This window comes from Zootoca vivipara, chromosome 1 (assembly GCF_965207765.1).
Source record: "Zootoca vivipara chromosome 1, rZooViv2.hap1.1, whole genome shotgun sequence".
Classification (NCBI taxonomy): domain Eukaryota; kingdom Metazoa; phylum Chordata; class Lepidosauria; order Squamata; family Lacertidae; genus Zootoca; species Zootoca vivipara.
The window spans coordinates 78,839,408-78,861,932 of NC_142582.1; the positions used below are offsets into that span (position 1 = coordinate 78,839,408).

Here is a 22,525-nt window from a genome sequence, read left to right on the forward strand (position 1 = left end):
AGGCACTCCTGTCTTGCACTGCCTCCCGCAGTTTGGTCAAACTCATGTTCGTAGCTTCGAGAACACTGTCCAACCATCTCATCCTCTGTTGTCCCCTTCTCCTTGTGCCCTCCATCTTTCCCAACATCAGGGTCTTTTCCAGGGAGTCTTCTCTTCTCATGAGGTGGCCGAAGTATTGGAGCCTCAGCTTCTGTCCTTCCAGTGATCAAAGAAGTTAATGGGTGGTAAATGAAAGGGAGAGAGAAAAGTCCAACATACCTGGATCTGTTTCTTTCATGGGGCTTCTTTTCTAATATCAAATTGCAATTCTTGTACCCTGAGGAATAATCCACTAATATTAGGGACTAGGCTACACTCATCCATTATATTGTTATAACTGTGTTATAAACATGTGACACCAGGTGATGCTGTAGAGCTCTGATCTGTCTCCAATGGGTTTTTCCATTAAGAGCTTTTATAACACATTTTTCTGCTTCTTTGTTTCTTTTTTTTAATTTTAAGATTTATGATTATGTAATTGTCACAGTAGATTAATTTATATATGGAACTTATTTGCTGGTACATCTTTTCAAAGTGAACTTAGTGCAAGGGACTTTGTATATAATGCAACTACACAGTAATGCAAATCTTCCTTGTATCTTTTTTGTGTTAGTTCCCATCCTTTATCCATTCCCAAAAGAGGAATCCACAAACTCATCTGAAAGATGCAGACATGGTGTGGGACTTCTGGAGTCTTCGCCCTGAGTCTCTGCACCAGGTAGGATTTACTCTTTTAATTTCTATTCATTTTTTCCTTTTTGAAACCTCTGATTCAGAGACTAAAAGATTCATATGTGAAAAGACATATTCTCTTAGACATTGGTGCGTTTGGTCTCTTGTGACTGATGCACAGCACAACCCTTCCTTTATCAACTCTATGCCATTTTTGAAATTTTTTATTTTTTAAAATGTGACCATATTTGTATCATTTACATTTGGGCAAGCTATGACCTGTCACCCATTCAAGAAAACTAATGGTTGGAGGACATAAGTTCCCCCTTCCCTAACCTCACCTGGAACATAGCTCTCCATCCCCCTCAAATGGATTAGGTGGAAATGAAGTATTGTACTATTGTTGCAGGTCAAAATCATCAGGGGTGAGGGCAGAATATCATGCCAGGAATAATCTGTGATTGGAGCATTCTTTAGGGCAGAGAAGTCCACAGGTGTACCTAGCTTTAGTTACGTGAGCTTTCATGAAGGATAGCCTGTGTAAACTTTTGTTGCTGTTGCTTTAAATTTAGGTATCATTCCTGTTCAGTGATCGTGGCATTCCAGATGGACATCGTCATATGAATGGCTACGGATCACATACTTTTAAGCTAGTCAATGCTGGTGGAAAATCGGTATACTGCAAATTTCATGCTAAGGTAATGGTTTCAATTTTCCTGTTTCGCATTTGTTAATACTGTACTAATTTCCTAAATTGCTGGACGTATCCCACACCTGGAGTTCTTATCCATTCCTACTTCAAGAAATAAAAGATAGTGAACTGCAACATGTTTACCCCCTTGTAACATCTCCATTATGCAAGGGTTGAATACTGCACTTTGGATACTGGTTTAGGAGTAGTGATGCCTGCCGTTCTATCCACCTCTTGATATAGGCTTCTTTCCAGTATGGCAGCTTCTTATGCCCTCTCCCACAGCAAATCTTTAGACCAAAGTCTGTTTCTACACACAGACTGGTCTCCTTAATAATTTATTTATTTATTTATTTCGTCGTTACTAGTATGCAATTCTTAATCAAAACAATTCTTAGTCAAAAATTCTAAGATGATGTTATTTTGATTTTTGCAGACTGATCAAGGAATCAAAAACCTTACTGTTGAAGAAGCAGGAAGACTGGCCTCTGAAGATCCTGACTATGCCCTGCGCGATCTTTACAACGCTATTGCTAATGCAAACTATCCTTCTTGGAGTTTCTATATCCAGGTTATGACATTTGAACAGGCTGAGAAATTTCCACTCAATCCTTTTGATGTAACTAAGGTAAGCGTAATTTCCATCCCTTTAATCCTACATACTGGATATAAAGAATAAAAGTTCTGCATCTGTATGGAAAGATTTACTTGGAAAATATTTGTAATAATTTGTATTCTTGCATTTTGTAGATTTGGTCCCACAAAGACTATCCTCTGATTCCGGTGGGGAAGCTTGTCTTAAACAGAAACCCAGTCAACTATTTTGCTGAGGTGGAACAAATTGCCTTTGCTCCAAGCAACATGCCTCCAGGGATTGAACCTAGCCCTGATAAAATGTTACAGGTAACAAGTATAAAAGGTTAAGGTACCCCTGACCATTAAGTCCAATCGTGGACAACTCTGGGGTTGCAGCGCTCAACTTGCTTTACTGGCCAAGGGAGCCGTCGTACAGCTTCCAGGTCATGTGGCCAGCATGACAAAGCCGCTTCTGGCGAACCAGAGAAGCGCATGAACATGCTGTTTACCTTCCCACTGGAGAGGTACCTATTTATCTACTTGCACTGGCGTGCTTTCAAACTGCTAGGTTGGCAGGAGCTGGGACCAAGCAACGGGAGCTCACCCCGTCGCGGGGATTCGAACCGCCGACCTTCTGATCGGCAAGCCCTAGGCTCAGTGGTGTATACCACAGTGCGACCCACGTCTAACAAGTATAGTATACTTTAATGTTTATTTAACAGTGTTTATCAAATGGTGGGCCTTGGAGCACTTTTAAGTGGACTTCAATGCCACAGCCTGTTCAAGTGCCTCCTCAGTTGCCTGCCTCTTCCACTAGTTGTGGCATAGCCTTTTAGTTAGACCAATGCAAACATCAGCAAGTCATTGCATGATGAGGAAGGGTGACTGGTTTGAGGTGGTTGGTGGGGAGATATTCTTCTGAAGGGAAAGTGCCAGAGGAAGTGTTGAAGGATATTACAAGGTAGAAGTTAATAATGGCCAAACTCTGCCACCACATTGTGACTGCCTCTGTCCCTGTACCACTTGTTTGTAACTGCAGGTGGGCTTTGATGGTAAAAAGTTTGAGAACCCTTTCTGAAATACAAATGGTATTTTCTATTTAATACCTGTAGTGTCAAATATAATGAGAAAAGATAACACCAGGATGATGTCTTGATGGGAGGTTTTCCCCACTCTGTTCCAATTTTTCCATGGTGTGTGGTGTGTGTTGTTCTCTTCTCTTACTTCCCCTTCCCGTTTTAAAAAAAATAAGGGAGGAATTCAGCCCAGTGCTAAAGAGTGTGAACATTTCTGATTTTGCCTCCATCGCACATGCTATTCTGGGGTTTATCCCTCCCCCTTGAAGCCAGGGGGGGCAGGAGGCACAGGAGCATGTGTGGAAAGGGTAGGGGAGAGCCCAGTTGTGGTTGCAGAAGTCTGCTCTGCTCGCAGGACCCATTAGTTAAATCCAGCCCATAAAATCCAAATACTTGGATCATAAGGGGGTGGTCATTACTGGAAGTTCAAATCCCTAGCATTGTAACAAGGGTTGGCATGTGGTCAGCACAATATCTCATTGCAGAGAAGCACTTTGAGTGGAAAATGTGTGGGTTTTTCACTTTTATGTATTCATAATTTAATATATTGGATATCTGCCCATATTAAAAGATCAAGAAGTTTCTCTTTGACACTTTGCCCCCATTAATATAGGTCAAGACAGTGAGCAGCAACTTTGGGGATGTATTTAGTTAGAATTACGGTTTACCAATAAAAATGTTCAGTCAATTTATTGTGTGTAGCGCTCAAGGGAAATGTTTTTTTTAACTCTTCCAATATATCAAGCTTTAGCTAAGGGGATCTTGAACCATCGTTCAGTGAAGGTGGAGCTTCTTTGGCAAATGAGTCACATATTTTGGACCTGTGTGTCTCCCATTGCTGTTTCATAACATAATGAAAATGTTAGCAGAATATTCCGGCTGTCTAGCTCTAGTAATGTAATATTGCCAGTAGTGCTTTTTCTTTTCTAGGCGAAAATGACTTTGTTTATGCACTGCCAATTCAATTCATGTATTCATGTATAGCAGGCATCCCCAAACTTCGGCCCTCCAGATGTTTTGGACTACAATTCCCATCATCCCTGACCACTGGTCCTGTTAGCTAGGGATCATGGGAGTTGTAGGCCAAAACATCTGGAGGGCCGCAGTTTGGGGATGCCTGATGTATAGCATACAAAATATTTGAGCCTCCCTCCTCCTCTTAAATAAAATCATATTTAACAAAACAAGACCAAGCCAAAACACACACACACACACAAACAAGTCTCTCATGGCTAGCTTTAACTGTGCTGTTGGGAGTTTGCTTATTAGTGAAAATATAGTAGTAAGCTGTTTTAAATAAATATTAAGAATGTAACTCCACAATGACATTCAACAGTCTCAGAGACTAATAAATTCTTCAGGAAAGTAGCCCTGATCTCACCTGGTGAGAGCAGTCAGATTCATACGCTTGATCATTACATTGATTTCCAAGATAGGAAGCGGAATACTGGACTGAATTGAAACCTTTCTTCTGATCCAGCAGGTCTGCTCTTGCATTATTTATTCATAAAACTATTTATATACCACTCTATCCCCAAAATTTATCAAAGCAGTTTACAACAGTAAAAAGAAGATGAAACCATACAATAAAATCATAAAATGTTAAAAGCAAGTTAAAAACACAAAGTTAAAAACAAAGATCAGGAACCTATTGTGGGGGGTGTACTCTTAATTGTCAGCATAGGCCTGGAGGAATAGAAAAATTTTCAGCTGGCATTTAGAAGTTTGCCAATAGAGATCAGGGGCACCTTTTGTGCTGAATGTTCCGCAGGACTGAGTCAGTGACACCAAAGGCTTGGTTGGCACTCCTGCAACTCTTGGTGGGATATAAGGGTTCAGGTGATCCCTGCGGCACCCTGGACCTAAGTTCTTATTATGTTCTTATTGCCCCTGTGAGAAAGAATTCTTCCTTCTGTAGACATTAGGAGCAGGAGCAACTTAAGAAGAATGGATATTGTCATAATATAAAGCATGGAACAGTACGGTGTCAGCACCAACCTAAAGAAAACTTACCCGCCTCCACTCTTTTCTCTCCAATATATTATTCTAGGGTCGTCTTTTCTCATATGCAGATACTCACAGACATCGTCTGGGACCCAACTTCCTTCAAATTCCTGTAAACTGTCCTTACCGAGCTCGAATTGCCAACTACCAGAGAGATGGATTCATGTGCATTTCTGACAACCAAGGTAATTCCAAAAGGTGTCTTCTGGAAGTAATCTGCAATACCACATGCAAGGACATTTTCTTCTTCTGAATTTCTAGCATGGTTTGGATATGTGATCTAATTTTCCTTCATGTTAGATTCCTAACTGTGGGTGAAATTCAAACATCTCATGAGTGTTCTCTTGGTGGGACTTTAAATTTCTCCTGCTTCTCCCTCTAGCCTCCCAGGTCTGTTCTAGAGAATCCGCAAAAAGCTTCAGAACAAATCTGGGGAATGTGCAGTTGTCTGTAGAACAGATGAAGGGGAGGTCCTGCTGCATGAGCAGAAGTCTGTTTAAAATATGTGTCCTTTGTGAACTTTTTTAGCCATATGGATGCATAAAATAGTTTAATCAAAAGTGTATTGCCATTTGAATGGAGAAACAGGGAAAGAATGAAGAAAGGGGAGCAGTAGTCTTATTTTATATCAAGTAGTCTTCTTTTATATGGAAGCAGTTACTGGGAAACAATACATTGATCACCTCTCACTTTGGAAATCAGAATCAGATAAGGATTGTAGAGTGAGAGTGTTGAGAGACTGTAGTTGACTTTTTCCTCTAGAAGAGGCATCCCCAAACTTCGGCCCTCAAGATCTTTTGGACTATAATTCCCATCATCCCTGACCACTGGTCCTGTTAGCTAGGGATCATGGGAGTTGTAGGCCAAAACAGCTGGAGGGCCGCAGTTTGGGGGTGCCTGCTCTAGAAGGAGATTATTGCTGTATACTGATTCCCCCCCAAGACATTAATAGCTAGATATGAAGCACATGATGTGTTTGAAACACATCCAATGGATTCATATCTATATCTATATCTACATCTACATCTACATATTTCTTTTAGGTGGTGCTCCAAATTATTATCCCAACAGTTTTACTGGCCCTGAAGACCAGCCCAGCTTGAAGGAGAGCTGTGTGCCTCTTTCTGGTGATGTGCAACGCTTCAATAGTGCAACTGAGGACAATGTGTCTCAAGTAAGCAGAGTAGAAATGGAAAATTATTTTGGACATGGGTTAGACGTATACACTGTTTTTTTATGGAGTGAATTGATTTTCTTGAGACATCTGCAAAACACCTACCTTGAAAGCAGGTAAAAGTTTTTTGTGATCCATCTGGCAGAAACTTAGCTGTGGCTTCTCTAGGCCATTTTTGCATTATCCCTTTTGTTACCTTATAAAGTTGTAGTGTTTCATATAACCCCCCCCCACACACACACACAATAGATCAATGAAAGCTCTTTTCTAGGCCTGTATGCAAGCCTAGACCTACCCTGGGGAGACCCACTGGAATTAATGAACTTGCCTAACTCAGGATCCTCTGGGAGAGGCTACCACTGGCTGACCTGGCAGTTGAGTGTTTGCCCAAGTTTTGATAATTGAGCCCTAGGTCACATGACTTAGAGTTTGGAATACATGCAAGTGTTTCCTGAAATGTCACCTCCTTTTAAAAAAATATAATAATGCTTGTGTAAATTCCACCAGCACAAGTTCAACCAGCTGAGCCAGGGGGAGTGACATATGCCAGCATATGTCAGGCTCGAACAGGATGAAAGGTTTATGCTCAGCCAGAAAAGTTCAAGATCTGCCAAATCCAAGCTCTCACATCCTGGCATATCCTGGCTTTAGATTGTGCTGTAAATTGTAAATCTGAGACACATCTCGGAAATAAGACTGTTGGCCATCCCTTCTGTTCCCAGTGTTGATGGTGGAGTTTAAAGTCAGTAGTGAGACTCTCTCTGTTGAAAGTTTTTATCTTATTTTAGAAAACATCTTAATAATTATGCATCACAGGGTACATCCATAATGTGACAGAAATTTGTCCTTCATTTTCATTTAAAGGTACGAGACTTCTATACTAAAGTGCTGAACGAAGCAGAACGTGAGAGGCTTTGTGAGAACATCGCTGGCCATCTTAAAGATGCTCAGCTTTTCATTCAGAAGAAGGCTGTAAGTGATAAATTGCTACTTTTATCTGATGACATCTGATCTATGCTCTTAATGTACATCCTACAATAATTTTAGAATATAGACTTGTGTGCCACCTTATTTTAAGATGCATGAAAATATGAGACAGACAAAAAAATTAAGGTAGAAAAAAACCCCCAGATGTAAAAGGTAAGCCTTCAACAATCTCTTTTTGAAATATTATTTAAATTATAAGGATAAAGTAATAGTAGAGTAACTAGCACAGGGCGTCTTGTCAGTTGAAAGACCTGGATATATTTAGGGATGTTTGGTTCATGCTGTAGCACAGAAAGCACATGAACAAAGCTATGACTTCTGCATGCAAAAATTACATTTCAACTTTGGAGGGAAGCTGTGTAATACTATGGTCGTAGGAGGTAAATTGGAAGCTCTTTCATTCAAACCCAGTTAGTAGTTTCAAATCTCCATGTCAATAGCAGGTGGCATAGTTTACATATAATTTGAGAAGGTAATTTTAAGAACATAAGAGGAGGCTGCTGTATCAGGCTCATAGCCATCTAGTCCAGCATCCTGTTCTCACAGTAGCCAACCTGATGCCTGTGGGAAGCACCCCAGCAGGATAGGAGCGCAACAGCACTCTGCCCACCTGCAGTTCCCAGCAAGTGGAATTCAGAGACTTACTGCCTCTGACTGTGGAGGCGGAACATGGGGAGAGAAGGGGCTTTGGATGAATCTTAATACAGGCTTATATTTCCTCTTCAACTTCCTTTCCTTCATCTTCCTAGGTGAAAAACTTTACTGATGTTCATCCTGATTATGGTGCCCGCATCCAAGCCCACCTGGACAGGTACAATGCTAAAGGCAGCAAAAAGGTATGGAACCATCTTCAATTTACTGGGTGCTGAGTGGCTAAGGCATTAATATGTAAATTGTCGTAGATGAAAGTGCATGATCGAAAGAGAGGACTGTGGAGTCGGAATGAATGTTTTTTTTTGGGGGGGGGGTTAAAATGCAAACTTTAAAATGCTGCCAGTTCAAGTGGCCAAAGCCCCTTGCAAGATTGCCTTGATCAATTTTCTCTCACTTATTCTTTTTAAGTGCCATATGAAAATGTATTGCACAAAAATGTATTTGCCAATATGCCAGCAAATCATCGGATTCTTGGGATAATGCCTTAGTTCTGGGAGAGTAAAGCCCTCCTGTTTCCCCAACATAAGCAGTGGGGAAAGTATGGCAGCTGTGGAACTGCTATGCTGATTTTCCTTCTGTTTTGGGGTCAATAGGAGGGAAAATCTGAGGACATAGAAGGACAAAAAAATTAAAAAGAAAAGCTCTCTCACTTTTACTCTGGCATTTTGGGATCTGGTAGTTCCTGCATCCTCAGATTCTCCCTCCAGTCTCCAAAGGATTTCTCTGTTAGAAACATGCGCCTATAAACCAAGCTGACTGTCGGTGGTTTAAACTATTTTTGTCTTGTTTCTAGGATTGTGTTCATACCTACACCCAAAGTTCTCATGTTGCTGCGAAGGAAAGATCTAATTTGTAGAAAGTATGACCTGTGGTCCCATTGATCACTGCACTTGCATCTGTCCAACTGGAAAACAAGCCTTAATCCTGCAAATATTCATGTTTTTATGGAAATCTCCTTTGTTTTGGAAGTTGCCAGGCAGAACCATTGAAGTTTGTATTTGTGATTAAAAACTAATTGAATTATAATCTTATGTCTTGTAAAACATTCTGTCTAGACTGTTAAAATCAATCTGTACTGGCGATCACTTTTCAGCGGTTTTGTCTACTTTTGCAAAATTAATCAAAAGGTTTGCCTTATTTTTGTATTCTTGTAACTAATTTACCCAAAATAACTTTCATAATATTTTGATGGTATATCTTCTACTAACTATGTCAAAATCAATACAGCAACAGGTGAATAAAATTCTTCCTCATAGAGGTATTAACATTTTAAAAAGAGCACATTTTAAAAAATGCTCCCATTATGCAAGCAGTGTTATCTTGCAATGGCGCTAAAATTTATCAGACTTTTGTTGATGCAGGATGGATTACAGGAGTGATATCTGAAACACATATTTGATCATATTTTCTTTTCTTTAACTTCATTTTGACATAAATACATATACAGAAACAAGGTAATCCATTATACTGGACAATTCTTACAGTGCCCATTCTCAAATAAAATTATTATTATAATGAAATGTTTTACATTTATTTATGGAGTTTTAGTAACCATGTACTTTTAGATCTAGTTCTGTGGGTCAACCTACGTATGATGGTGTCATCATTCATGAGTAAAGGGTGGGTGTGTGGGAGTTGAAAATAAAAGGAGCATGCAGGATTCTTTCTCCCAATCCTGTAACTTAACTCACCAGTCAGTACTTTTTTGTTCTGATATTTGGCATGAAGAAAAGTGGAAGGAGCCAAATCAAATTTGTACTCAATGTACACATCAGGATGATTTGATGTGTATTAAAGTCTCCTAACATATATTCACACCAGTTGAGTGGAGACAGATGTCTTCACTCAACACACATTACTTGGCTGGTTCTCCAGCCCTGGAAATTCTGTTTCAATTGTACACAGCTGGGATAAACCTTCAGTTCTGAAGTCAGAGCCAAGCTTGCTTGGGAAAAATGGCATTAAAATGTATTGTTTCGGAAGAAACTACCGAAATAGCTGTGATCCACAGATAACATCATATGTACAGAGATTCAAAAAAACAGGTGGGAATGTACTGGGGCCAGAGTAAACAGCCTGACTATGTACATACAAATGTTAGGATGACAATACACAGTCTCCATTGGAGAATTCATAGCTTCCCTCCTTTCCCACTATTTTATAGTCCTTTTCATGCCCTCCGCTGCTCAACAGTCCAGATGTTCTCTATCTGAGGGGTATCAGCTGATACTCCAGGTAAAGAGGGGTAAAAGAGAGAAAGATTTCAAGGCTTTGATGCCAGCTTTCAACCAAGTAAAATAAAACACCAGCTTCCTTTTCAGTAAAGGTGCATGGGAGCAAACGTCTAATGCTGCAGTCCTATGCACATCTGACATTGAGCTTTGTAGGGATTACAGTAAAGGTAAAGGGACCCCTGACCATTAGGTCCAGTCGTGACCGACTCTGGGGTTGCGCGCTCATCTCGCATTATTGGCCGAGGGAGCCGGCGTATAGCTTCCAGGTCATGTGGCCAGCATGACAAAGCCGCTTCTGACAAACCAGAGCAGCACATGGAAACGCCGTTTACCTTCCCGCTGTAGCGGTTCCTATTTATCTACTTGCATTTTGACGTGCTTTCGAACTGCTAGGTTGGCAGGAGCTGGGACCAAGCAACGGGAGCTCACCCCGTCACAGGGATTTGAACCGCCGACCTTCTGGTCAGCAAGCCCTAGGCTCAGTGGTTTAACCACAGCGCCACCTGGGTCCCTAGGGATTACAGTACTTCTGAGTAAATATGCATGGGATCAGCTGCAGGATGAACCTTGGTGAGAAAAAAAAGAGACAAAGCTGCAATTATGTTTGAGAGAGAAAGGGCAAAGGAGGAGCAGAGGAAGTGCAGCTTTTAAGAGATTTTTATAGATAAGGGGAGATCACATCAATGGAAAGCTTTGAGTTCAAGCTTTTTCAGCCCTTTCCTACTCTTTAAGCAGATGACTCTGCTTTCGCAGCCAACCACTGTATTCCTGTATAGCATACCACAGTAAATGACATTCAATTGTTTCATAATGTTCAATGCAAGCCAAAAACAGATCACAGGGCTTATAAAATGTACTTTTGAAAGTTTTTTTTTTTAAAAAAAAGGCGTTTTCACATCAGTTTCCCACAAATTCTGGACTTCGCTACAATGATTAAATTTTAATCTTCATTTCAAAGAACTTAAAACAAACTTGAAGCTTTGGCCACAACCCAATATGCCGTAGGTGAACTGGGTGTCGGCTGTGAAAATGGTGGCACTGACAATTTTTGTCAGTTCTATTTGAGTGTTTTAAGAACTTAATTGTGACTTTTGTCCAGCAGGGCAAATGACCTGGTTTGAGATTCAGTTCTTGGTTTTATATTGGCCCTCTGCGAAAAGAGGCCTTCCTTTACCACACCATCAGGGGTACTATGAAACTGTCCGCCTACATAATATTGTAAGAATATGAAGGCATAAGCAATCCTAAGTCAGTTAAATGGCTCCTAGCCGTACGCTCCTTAGGCTAGCCGTACCCTCCTTAGGCTATAAATCACTTTTGCACTCAAATTTCAAATCCATTTACACCTGCAGGTCTCCAGGTGTGGTGTTCCTAGATCCCTAAACCCCCAATATCACCTTTGATTCCTTTCATATTCCACTCACAGTTTCAAAAACAAGACAGGGATCAGCATGGCAAGGATCAGCAGGGATACATGGCAAGAAGTGGGACTACTGAGTTAAAGATCCAGATGATAATAATTTACCTATAAAGGCAAATGAGCTGGCTACTAAATTACCAGGCAGGCAGGATATATTGGTTTTATATACACCAAGTGGCCCATTTTGCCACCAATCGGTGTTCTTTCCTTATCCATCAGAGCACAAACCCCGGTTGAAAACTTAGTGCTCAATTCAACCCCAAACTCAAAGAGGATGCTGCCTATTCTTTATCAAATTATTTGTGATTTTAAGATGGAAAATTTTGATTCTCTGAAACAAACTTGGGAATCTGATCGGTGGACTCGGATGGAACAGGGGGACTGGTGTAATGTGGGCCAAAAACCGTTGTTATTTGTAAGGACAAAAATCAGAGACAACCCCTTTAAGCTGCTTTGCTGCTGGTATCCGACTCCACAACAATGCCATTACATCTACTCAGCAGCTTCTTCCCTGCTGTGTTGGAGAGGATGTGGCGGGATTGGAAAAGCACACACCAAAGTACAATGTTTTTGGACTGAGGTTCATACAGAAAAAAGTCTCATCTGGTTCAATGTTCACCACAGCTCACTTTATTGTCAGTTTCCCATGATGATCCAAAAGATTTACGCTAGAACAGGCATCCCCAAACTTCGGCCCTCCAGATGTTTTGGACTACAATTCCCATCTTCCCCGACCACTGGTCCTGTTAACTAGGGATCATGGGAGTTGTAGGCCAAAACATCTGGAGGGCTGCAGTTTGGGGATGCCTGCGCTAGAATAATGGAAGAGTTTTCCTCCTTGTAACAGCATGGAAGGTGATTGCCCAAACATGGAAGAAGCTGGAAAACCTGCACTCATCCCTGTGGAGACAAAAAGCATGGGCAGTACAGTAGTGTTAATGGAAAAGCTCACTAAACATCGGAAAGCTTTGAATGGTAAACAGGACTCTGATGACTTCATAAAAAATAGCATCCCTTTATAACTTTTATATGAAACAACACCACAACATGGCACCCCCACCAGCATACACAACTCTGGTGTAACATTTCCCACTGATAATACTATCCAGTTCCACTATGGGAGGAGAGAGGATGTTCCCCCACCCAAAGTCCAGTTGCTGTGGGGAGGGCAGTGGAAGGAGGGTACACTAAATCGGGTGGAAATGCCTCACAGACTAAATCCAGATTTACCCCTTATTTGAAGCTTCGATAGTCTCACAGCCTATGCCCAATTATGATTTTCTATCTTGATTAATAAGTTCAGAAGTGCCATTTTAATTAGAGGGGAAAATCCTTTGGTTATTTTGAGAAGAGTTTGGATTTGATATCCTGCTTTATCACTACCCGAAGGAGTCTCAAAGCGGCTAACATTCTCCTTTCCCTTCCTCCCCCACAACAAACACTCTGTGAGGTGAGTGGGGCTGAGAGACTTCAGAGAAGTGTGACTAGCCCAAGGTCACCCAGCAGCCGCATGTGGAGGAGCGGAAACCAAATTAAGCGTGGTTATGTTCATGAATTTACACATAAAAACCACAGGAATTAAGGGGACTACAAGGGGAAGGAAGAATCAGTAAAAAATGACCTCTTCCTCCAGTGGGGCCATTCTGTGTGAGTGGAGTTCTTTTTGCAGTTTTACATTTCCAAAACCAAGCCACTGAAACTTACTGTAAACATTTAGTCTACTGCAAGTTATTTCTTAATGCCTTAGCCACTCAGCACCCAGTAAATTGAAGATGCTTCCATACCTTTTTGCTGCCTTTAGCATTGTACCTGTCCAGGTGGGCTTGGATGCGGGCACCATAATCAGGATGAACATCAGTAAAGTTTTTCACCTAGGAAGATGAAGGAAAGGAAGTTGAAGAGGAAATATAAGCCTGTATTAAGATTCATCCAAAGCCCCTTCTCTCCCCATGTTCCGCCTCCACAGTCAGAGGCAGTAAGTCTCTGAATTCCACTTGCTGGGAACTGCAGGTGGGCAGAGTGCTGTTGCGCTCCTATCCTGCTGGGGTGCTTCCCACAGGCATCAGGTTGGCTACTGTGAGAACAGGATGCTGGACTAGATGGCTATGAGCCTGATACAGCAGCCTCTTCTATGATGTAATAAATAATAATAATAATAATAATAATAATAATATATTATTTATACCCCACCCATCCAGCCAGGTTTCCCCAGTCACTCTGGACGGCTCTCAACAGAATATTAAAAACACAATAAAACATCAAACATTAAAAACAACCCTAAACAGGGCTGCCCTCAGATGTCTTCTAAATTTATTTCCTTGACATCTGATGGGAGGGCATTCCACAGGGTGGGCACCCCTACCGAGAAGGCCCTCTGCCTGGTTCCCTGTAACTTTGCTTCTTGCAGTGAGGGAGCTGCCAGAAGGCCCTTGGTGCTGGACCTCAGTGTCCAGGCAGAACGATGGGGGTGGAGACGCTCCTTCAGGTATACTGGGCTGAGGCCATTTAGGGCTTTAAAGGTCAGCACCAATACGTTCATTTCTTAAATTAACCTTCTCAAATTATATGTAAACTATGCCGTCTGCTATTGACATGGAGATTTGAAGCTACTAACTGGGTTTGAATGAAAGAGCTTCCAAATTACCTCCTATGAAAATAGTATTACACAGCTTCCCTCCAAAGTTGAAATGTAATTTTTGCTTTGTTCATGCGCTTTCTGTGCTATAGCATGGACGTGAAAGCTAAAGGACCCCTGACCATTAGGTCCAGTCGTGACCGACTCTGGGGTTGTGGCGCTCATCTCACATTATTGCCGAGGGAGCTGGCGTACAGCTTCCATGTCATGTGGTCAGCATGACTAAGCCACTTCTGGCGAACCAGAGCAAAGCACGGAAACACCGTTTACCTTCCCGCCAGAGCGGTACCTATTTATCTACTTGCACTTTGATGTGCTTTTGAACTGCACGGGGATTTGAACCGCCGACCTTCTGATCGGCAAGCCCTAGGCTCTGTGGTTTAACCCACAGCACCACCCGTGTCCCTTAGCATGGACCTAAACAGTCCTAAATATATCTAGGTCTTCCTTGAAAAAGGAAGCAGGGAGGCTGTCTTTCAATGGCTAGAAGTACTGTGCTAGCTATTCTGCTATTATTTATCCGATTTTAAATAGTATTTCAAAAAGCACTTTAAGTAATTGGAAGGCTGGATAACTTTTTAAGCTTAAATATTTTCTCCGTCTTACATTATATTTTTATGCATTTTACAATATGTTTATATAGAACTCTATCTTCTGAAATTATTTTAGGATGTACATTAGAAGGATAGTTCAGGTGTCATCAGATAAAAGTAGCAATTTCACTTACAGCCCTCTTCTGAATAAAAAGCTGTGCATCTTTCAGGTGACTAGCAATGTTTTCACAAAGCCTCTCGCGCTCTTCCTCATTCAGCACTTTGGTATAGAATATGCGTACCTTTAAATGAAAATAAATTCGTCTCTCGTTATGGGTGCAACTTGTGTTGAATAATTGTTCAGACGTTTTCTAAAATAACATACAAACTGAGCTAAGATAAAGTCTCACTACCGACTTTAAACTCCGCCACCAACACAGGAAACAGAAGAGATAGCCAAAAGCTTTATTCCTGAGATGTTTCTCAGGTTTACAATTTACAGCGCAATCCAAAGCCACCACCAGGATGAGAAAGTTTGCATTTGGCTGATCTTGGGCTTTCCTGGCTGAGCTGGTGCTCAATCAGGCCTATATCAGCACAAACCTTTCATCCTGTTCAAGCCCAACATATGCTGGCATAAGATGCTCACCTTGGCTCAGCTGGTTGAACTTAAGCCAAAGTAATTTACACAGGCCTAATTCCCAAAAGTGGCAGTTGTGGCAGTCGCGGCCAGGGCTGTCGTAAGCATATGCGGCACCGGGGTGCAAAGATCTGCCCGGCACCCCCTCCCCCCAGGCTGCCCAGTCCCAGGTGTGCAGGAAGGCGGAGCCGGCCGGCTGCCTCAGTGTCTCACAGACTCTGTCGCCCCCAAACTCCCGGCGCAGAGCCCGCCACATCAGAAGAGCCCACCGCGGCACTCCGACTGATGGGCGGGCTCTTCCCCGGACTCAACTCTCGGGCCCCGGACTCTCAGCCTGGCGCCCCTGAGAGCCTGGCACCCAGGGAACCCTGCACTCCTAGCGCCTATGGGTCAGCCTTGGTCGCGGTGGAGGAATTCCAGGGCCAAGACAGGACAAGGACATACTTGCACCTATTCCAAACCTTGGGCCCAATTTTCAAAACTCTGGCAGAAACTCACCTGCTGCCTCAGCCAGCAAAGCTCCTCCCAGAGGCCCCTGAACCGAGATTGGAATAGGGGTAACTTACAGCACCTTCCTGTGCTCTGTTGGAGAGCTTCTGCCTGCTGTTAGGCACAGGTTACCATGAGTTGTATCCAGTAAAGTTTTACTCAGAGCAGACCCATTGAAAATAATAAACCTGAGTTAGTCATTAATTTCAGTGGATCTCCTCAGAGTAGGTCCAGGATTGCATACAGGCCTAGAAAAGAGCTTTCATTGATCTATTGTGTGTGGGGGTATATGAAACTCTACAACTTGATAGGGTAACAAAAGGGTAAAGCAGTAATGGCATAGGGAAGCTACAGCTAAGTTTCTGCAAGATGGAACTATATCACAAAAACCCTTCAACCTGTTTCAAAGCAGGCAATTTGCAGATGTCTCCAGCAAGTCAATTCATTTCATTAAAATGAATTCAGCTTGTATATTCAACTCATGTCCAAAATAAGGTAATCTTCCATTTCTACTCTGCTTACTTGAGACACATTGTCCTCATCTGCACTATTGAAGCGTTGTACATCACCACAAAGAAACATGTTGCTCTCCTTCACACTGGGCTGGTCTTCAGGGCCAGTATAACTGTTGGGGTAATAATTTGGAGCACCACCTAGGAGAATATATATGTTTGTATGCATGTTTTAGGAGTGCCACATACCTAGCTATCAACATTTGCAAGAAAAGGTCAGTGTACAGCAATAGCTCTTTTTAGATAAAAGGTCAACTGGAGTCTCTCAATTCACTCACTCACTCTCCAATTCCTATTTGATCCTGATATCCAAGTGAAAGCTGATCAGGGTATTGTTTGCCAGTTACTTAATTTCTTAAATACTACTTCTCTTGTTTGCATGTCCTTACTGATAAACAGAATACTCTGAATGGGATCCAGTAGACGGAACATTCAAGAAAGATCAGCTACCTGCCTATTATAAGCTCTTGGTGGAGGACCAAAGCTTAATTTACAGAAGTTCTTTGAAGCAGTATAATCACGTTGGCATGACTTTAAATATAATTTCATTTCATTTTTTCCACCGGTAGGTATAAATGCTTGGAGGCAAAACGACTGCTTGCCGAATGATCATGCATTCATTCCTTGTTTCCCTACAGATGAAAATATATTTTGATTTTTTAAAAAATTATGCATCCATATGGCTAAATTAAGGTCAAATATGCTTCAAAAGAAGAAGAAGAAAAAGTCCACAAAGGGCAATATTCCATTGTGTCAGGGCACAAACAACTTCTGTTCACACAACAGGACTTCCCCTTCCATCTGTTCTGAAGCTGTTGGGGGATTCTCTTGAACAGATTTTTTTATATATATTTTTGCACGGGGGAGGCTATAGGAAGGAGCTGAGTAAATTAAAGTCCCACTACATGAGCAGACGTTGTGATGGATTTCACTCACAGTTAAGCATCTAACCTGAAGGAATATTAGATCACATATTCAGACCATGTTACAAACACAGAGGAAGAAAAAGTCATTGCACATGATATTGCAGATTACTTCCTTCCAGAAGACACCTTTTGGAATTACCTTGGTTATCAGAAACACACATACGCCCATCTCTCTGGTAGTTGGCAGTCCGAGTACGGTATGGACAGTTTACAGGAATTTGAAGGAAGTTGGGTCCCAGACGATATCTGTGAGTATCTGGATATGAGAAAAGACGACCCTAGAATACATCAGAGAAAAGGTTCAAGGTCCTCTTCTTTGGGTGGGGGCTGAGACTATGATGCTCCATTCCTCCTGCTGTGCATGTATAACCCACTGCTGTACATCACTCAAACAAAGCTGCGCATATCCAGTGGGAGAGGTGAGGCAGACAGATGCCACCTTTATGGGCAAATAGCTCAGAACTTCAGAACCTTGGATGACAACTTTCGTCTCCATGCTGTAAGCCATTAAGAGCAGTGAAGTTTCCCTAAACGTTTTAAAGTGAGTTATGAATTTTCCTAGCTCTTAAAGTTCCCTGTTTGTTGATGTACTTTACGTTCTAAGAGGCTGTAAATGTTAGTTCCTGAGTGCCAACCCATTTGAGATAATGGCTGTGGAATGGAAGTGGAAAAGAAGTCATTTCCCCTCCAGGCAGCATAAAGCTGAAGCTTGAGGAAGATACAACCCAAAAGACAGAACTTTAGGATGGAGCTTTGTTTTACCGATTTCATAACACATCGCAACTATATTTTTTTATGTCAAATCCTTATGTGCTGTTTGATGTGTGAGAGTTTCGGGTGATTTATATCTGTACAAATTATTTGCTGTGAGTCCCTGCGGAAACTCTTAATAAAAAAATTCTGTTAATCCAATAATAATAAATAATAGTTATATATGGTTTCAATGGTGGCAATATCCATTCATTTTAAACTCTTCCTTGCTCCTAGTGCCAATAGGAGGAGGAATTGTTTCTCACAAGGGTGATAAGAACATGCAAGAGAATACAAAAGGTCTCAGTCCAGCATTCTGTTTCCCATAGTGGAAACTAGGAAATTATATAATAATAATAATAATACTAATAATAATAATAATTGTACCCTGCTCATCTGGCTGAGTCTCTCCAGCCACTCTGGGCAGCTCCCAATCAAATATTAAAACAATACAGCATTAAATATTAAAAACGTCCCTAAACAGATTATCAAGTTTATAAATGTGACGGCTCTCCCCAGGTGCAATTAGGACTACCTTCTTAAAGAGTTTATGACAGGCATTCCCAAACTTCGGCCCTCCAGATCTTTTGGACTACAATTCCCATCATCCCTGACCACTGGTCCTCTTAGCTAGGGATCATGGGAGTTGTAGGCCAAAACATCTGGAGGGCCGCAGTTTGGGGATGCCTGGTTTATGAGCTGCTTTGGGACTTTAAGTCTCTGAGACTGTTGAAAGCCATTGTGTGGCAATGTCCCTCCCCAACCCGAAATAAGAGACAAGACACAGGAAGTTAAGTTTAAAGTGGGTGAAAAGGCCACAACTTTATTGGTTAAGGATGTTGAGCGGTATTGGCTTAGGCATTGGACCCTAACCGATTATATCCGACTGCAACCCGTGTGTTACAGTCCGGGAGAAATTAACCACCAGAAAGGAGCCCGGTGATATATATCTACCGAGACACCTCCTGTGGCCACCGTTGGGGGGTGCTCTAAGGCCCTGACCTCCGTAGGCCCAGGACAAAGCTACCGCCCCCGGAACCCCTTTAACGGGATTAAATCTCCAATTGCGGGCAGAGGATGACGTGATCTGCCCCCCATACCTTATTTATGCGAAATTTCCAATGCCTAACCGCCAAACCAAGTTGTGACGACATGCTATGAGGTAGGCGAAAAAACCAGTTTGGCTAATCCAAGTGGAAAAAGTCCTACCCGGCCCCCCAGCCAACCAAGGCGACCAACAAAGTCCATAGCAGCGTCGGCCTAGCCTGCCTGCTCGCCTAACCTAAAAGGGGGGGTGGGTGGGTGATCCGATTGCTCTGGCTACCGGGGAGAAGAGAGGCAGAGTTCCCGCCTCCGCCCCGATTTAAACGCGGGCAAAGCTCCGCCTCCCAGCCGGCCCTATTGGCCATCCGGGTGTGACGGAGGCGGGAACCCCATCTCGCGAGAAGGCTGAGTACACAGCCTCTCGCGAAGGTTGGGTCGGTCCCTGCCCACAACGCCACCTCCGCGAGACACGGAAGTGGTTTTGTGTGGCAATGTCCCTCCCCAACCCGAAATAAGAGACAAGACACAGGAAGTTAAGTTTAAAGTGGGTGAAAAGGCCACAACTTTATTGGTTAAGGATGTTGAGCGGTATTGGCTTAGGCATTGGACCCTAACCGATTATATCCGACTGCAACCCGTGTGTTACAGTCCGGGAGAAATTAACCACCAGAAAGGAGCCCGGTGATATATATCTACCGAGACACCTCCTGTGGCCACCGTTGGGGGGTGCTCTAAGGCCCTGACCTCCGTAGGCCCAGGACAAAGCTACCGCCCCCGGAACCCCTTTAACGGGATTAAATCTCCAATTGCGGGCAGAGGATGACGTGATCTGCCCCCCATACCTTATTTATGCGAAATTTCCAATGCCTAACCGCCACTCGAGCCCCAAAGGCTCGCCGCCAATACGCTCACACCCGCAACCAATGTTCCAACCCCCTAATTATGTTGCCTAACCAGATGTCATTCCCCCGGGGCGAAAGGTGTATTCCGTCGTTACGATAAAGGGCTGCTTCAGTGCGCACCAGCTCTGGGTGGGAAATTATCTGCCCATTCAACTCAAGGACCCTGCGCAATACAAATGAATTCAATAACCTCCTGGTTCTGTTCAAAGCCTTTGGGCAAAGCCCGTCACGCCAAACACGCCTCTGCAACAAGGCGGACCACAGCAACGTCATCCCAGGGAAGGAGGCCAGCAGCTTGTCAAAGTCCTCCCAAATATTCCATTTCAATTCTACTGCGTTTCGACACGCCAAATCATTCTCCCCCAACTGTATGAGCAGCGCATGGGGGGGGCCAACTGAAGCAGCCTTCGCCAGGACTGCGGGGAGAAGCTCTTTCCACCGCATTCCACGCCTGGCAATCCACGATACTTTGACATTTTCTGGGAGGCCGAGGTTACTCCCGAGACCGGTTTCAATTGCCCTTTCTCTGGCCCAATGCACAATGCTGTGACCTGCAATCCACACATTGATGCAGCGCCCACCTGGAAAGGAAACATCGAAAGACGGGGGATCAGAATACCGTGGGTAAGTAAGGCCTGAGGCTAAGCGGGGGGGGGGGGGGGCGCTAACTGTTTTACACGCGTTGGACTTTCCCTTCCCATGGCTGGCGGCTAAGAGGTGGGGCGCAAGTATCCTTTATAGGCATTGGACTTCCACCTTCCTAATTCCTGAATCCTTTCAACCGACAGTCCCAAGTGCATCGCGGAGGTTGCTGCGCCAATACGGGACGAATGGGCTGAAAACTGGCCTGGGTCAACGCCACAAAATGAGAGGGCCTTGCGAAGAACCCGTGTGAACTGAGCGCGCGTGAGCCTAGAACTGTCCTGGTGGATCAACAGTGGCTCTGTGCCAGCCGGTCTCAGATATAGAAAGTTTTTTAGATCCCTCACAGGACAAGGGCCTTGAGCGCCTGATGCTGGGAGGCGAATAGTGGCCCCTAACCCTCGCTGATCTGTTTTTGAACGACGGATGTGAAGTACTGCCAAGGAGCTAGATAAGGATACATCCTGCATCCTGATCCCCCGGGAGGATCCATTAGGGTGGTCCTCGAATACTACTTCTCCCACTCTGAGGGCCCCAAAGAATGCCAGGGAGAAGGCTGCGGAAAACAGGCTTGCTTCATAAGGGGACCAGCAAATGGATGCCAATTGGCTGTGGATGCTGCACAACAGGTCTAAAGTAATGGGTCTCCTGTTGTCGGCCGCCGGCGGCTGTAGCCTGCGCCAGCCTTCCATGGCCCTGCGTAGGTGAAAGTTATTGCAAGGGTCCTTGGAGTACAGCAACTTGCAGAAGAATGAGATCGCCGCAGCGTGCGTGTTAAGTGTCCTGGCCGCGCGGCCCAACTCCCTTAGGTGAACCACATATTGCATGACCTCATGCTCCGTGGGGGGGCCTACAGGTGCCGGTGGGGAGCCCTTTCCTCTAAATTTTAGGAAATCCGCCCACGCGCGTTCGTAAGAGGTCAGCGTTGAGGGAGCGACCGATGCAAGTACTCCCTTTAAAATTTCTCGTTCCCAAGGCTCCATAGGGATTCCGGGAACGGTTCTGGATACAGCTGCGCCTCCGGTGCCAGCAAGCGGAAGCGGTCCATCTGTGAACGAGACAATGCATCGGCGACATCATTATCGACACCCGGAACGAACTTGGCAGTGAAGTGCATGTTTAGCTCCAGACTGTGCAGTACGAAAGCCCGCAAAAGGGTCGACACTCTGTCAGAACGGGATGATTGCCTAGAAATCACGCTGACCACCGCCTGGTTATCGGTACGAAAGCAGACCCTGCGGTTCCTGAATTCCTCGGCCCATAAGTGTACCGCCACCACTATTGGGAAGAATTCTAGAAAGGTCAGGTCCCGCGTGACTGCCGAATTCAGCCAACTGGCTGGCCAAGGCTGAGCGCACCATCTGCCCCTGAAGTAAACCCCGAAACCTATGGACCCGGCTGCATCCGATTGAATCTGGAAATCAGAACCCAGGTTCAGGTTGTCCTGCCAAAGCGACACTCCATTGTAGTGATCCAAGAAGGTAAGCCAAGCCCCTAAATCGGCTTTCACTCCTCGGGGTAAACGGACCCTGTGATATGGCTGTTTGAGACCTATGGTGAGCCTAGCAAGGCGGCGGCAGAACGGGCGCCCCGGAAGTACAACCCTACACGCAAAATTGAGGTGCCCGAGTAAGGATTGAATTTGCTTAAGCGTAACTTTTTTCAGGGGAGTTAGCTGCGAAATTAATTCCTTAAGAGCCGTCAATTTCTCGATGGGTAGGCGGGATGATTGGGCCTCCGTGTCCAATTCGATGCCTAAGTAAGTTAGTTTTGCAGTTGGGCCTTCAGTTTTTTCATGTGCCAGTGGCACCCCCAGCTCCCGCGTAAGGGCGGCGAAGGCCTTCAAGAGGTCGGCGCACTCCCCCGTATTAGCCCCGCCCACGAAGAGGAAGTCATCAAGATAGTGTGTAACACCTGCTAATCCT

At 43.8% G+C, this 22,525-nt stretch overlaps 2 protein-coding genes across 5 annotated transcripts in view; one reads left to right on the forward strand and one right to left on the reverse strand.

The window, feature by feature from the left end:
- The window catches only part of CAT (catalase), a 38,020-nt gene extending 28,627 nt beyond the window's left edge, over window positions 1–9,393 (forward strand). For all 4 annotated transcript variants that reach the window (XM_035116520.3, XM_035116510.3, XM_088668790.1 and 1 more), the window contains exons 5-13: window positions 653–757; window positions 1,284–1,409; window positions 1,839–2,030; window positions 2,153–2,305; window positions 5,105–5,243; window positions 6,102–6,232; window positions 7,097–7,204; window positions 7,969–8,055; window positions 8,667–9,393. In XM_035116520.3, the coding sequence (XP_034972411.1) occupies window positions 653–757; window positions 1,284–1,409; window positions 1,839–2,030; window positions 2,153–2,305; window positions 5,105–5,243; window positions 6,102–6,232; window positions 7,097–7,204; window positions 7,969–8,055; window positions 8,667–8,729 (1,104 nt within the window). In that variant the 3' untranslated portion in view covers window positions 8,730–9,393. The remainder of the gene's footprint in view (window positions 1–652; window positions 758–1,283; window positions 1,410–1,838; window positions 2,031–2,152; window positions 2,306–5,104; window positions 5,244–6,101; window positions 6,233–7,096; window positions 7,205–7,968; window positions 8,056–8,666) is intronic.
- Window positions 9,394–12,134: 2,741 nt separating this feature from the next.
- The window catches only part of LOC118088015 (catalase), a 36,102-nt gene continuing 25,711 nt past the window's right edge, over window positions 12,135–22,525 (reverse strand). The window contains exons 9-13 of the mRNA XM_035121238.3: window positions 17,402–17,540; window positions 16,347–16,477; window positions 14,890–14,997; window positions 13,312–13,398; window positions 12,135–12,427 (exon numbers count right to left, since the gene is read on the reverse strand). Of these exons, the coding sequence (XP_034977129.3) occupies window positions 12,422–12,427; window positions 13,312–13,398; window positions 14,890–14,997; window positions 16,347–16,477; window positions 17,402–17,540 (471 nt within the window). The 3' untranslated portion in view covers window positions 12,135–12,421. The remainder of the gene's footprint in view (window positions 12,428–13,311; window positions 13,399–14,889; window positions 14,998–16,346; window positions 16,478–17,401; window positions 17,541–22,525) is intronic.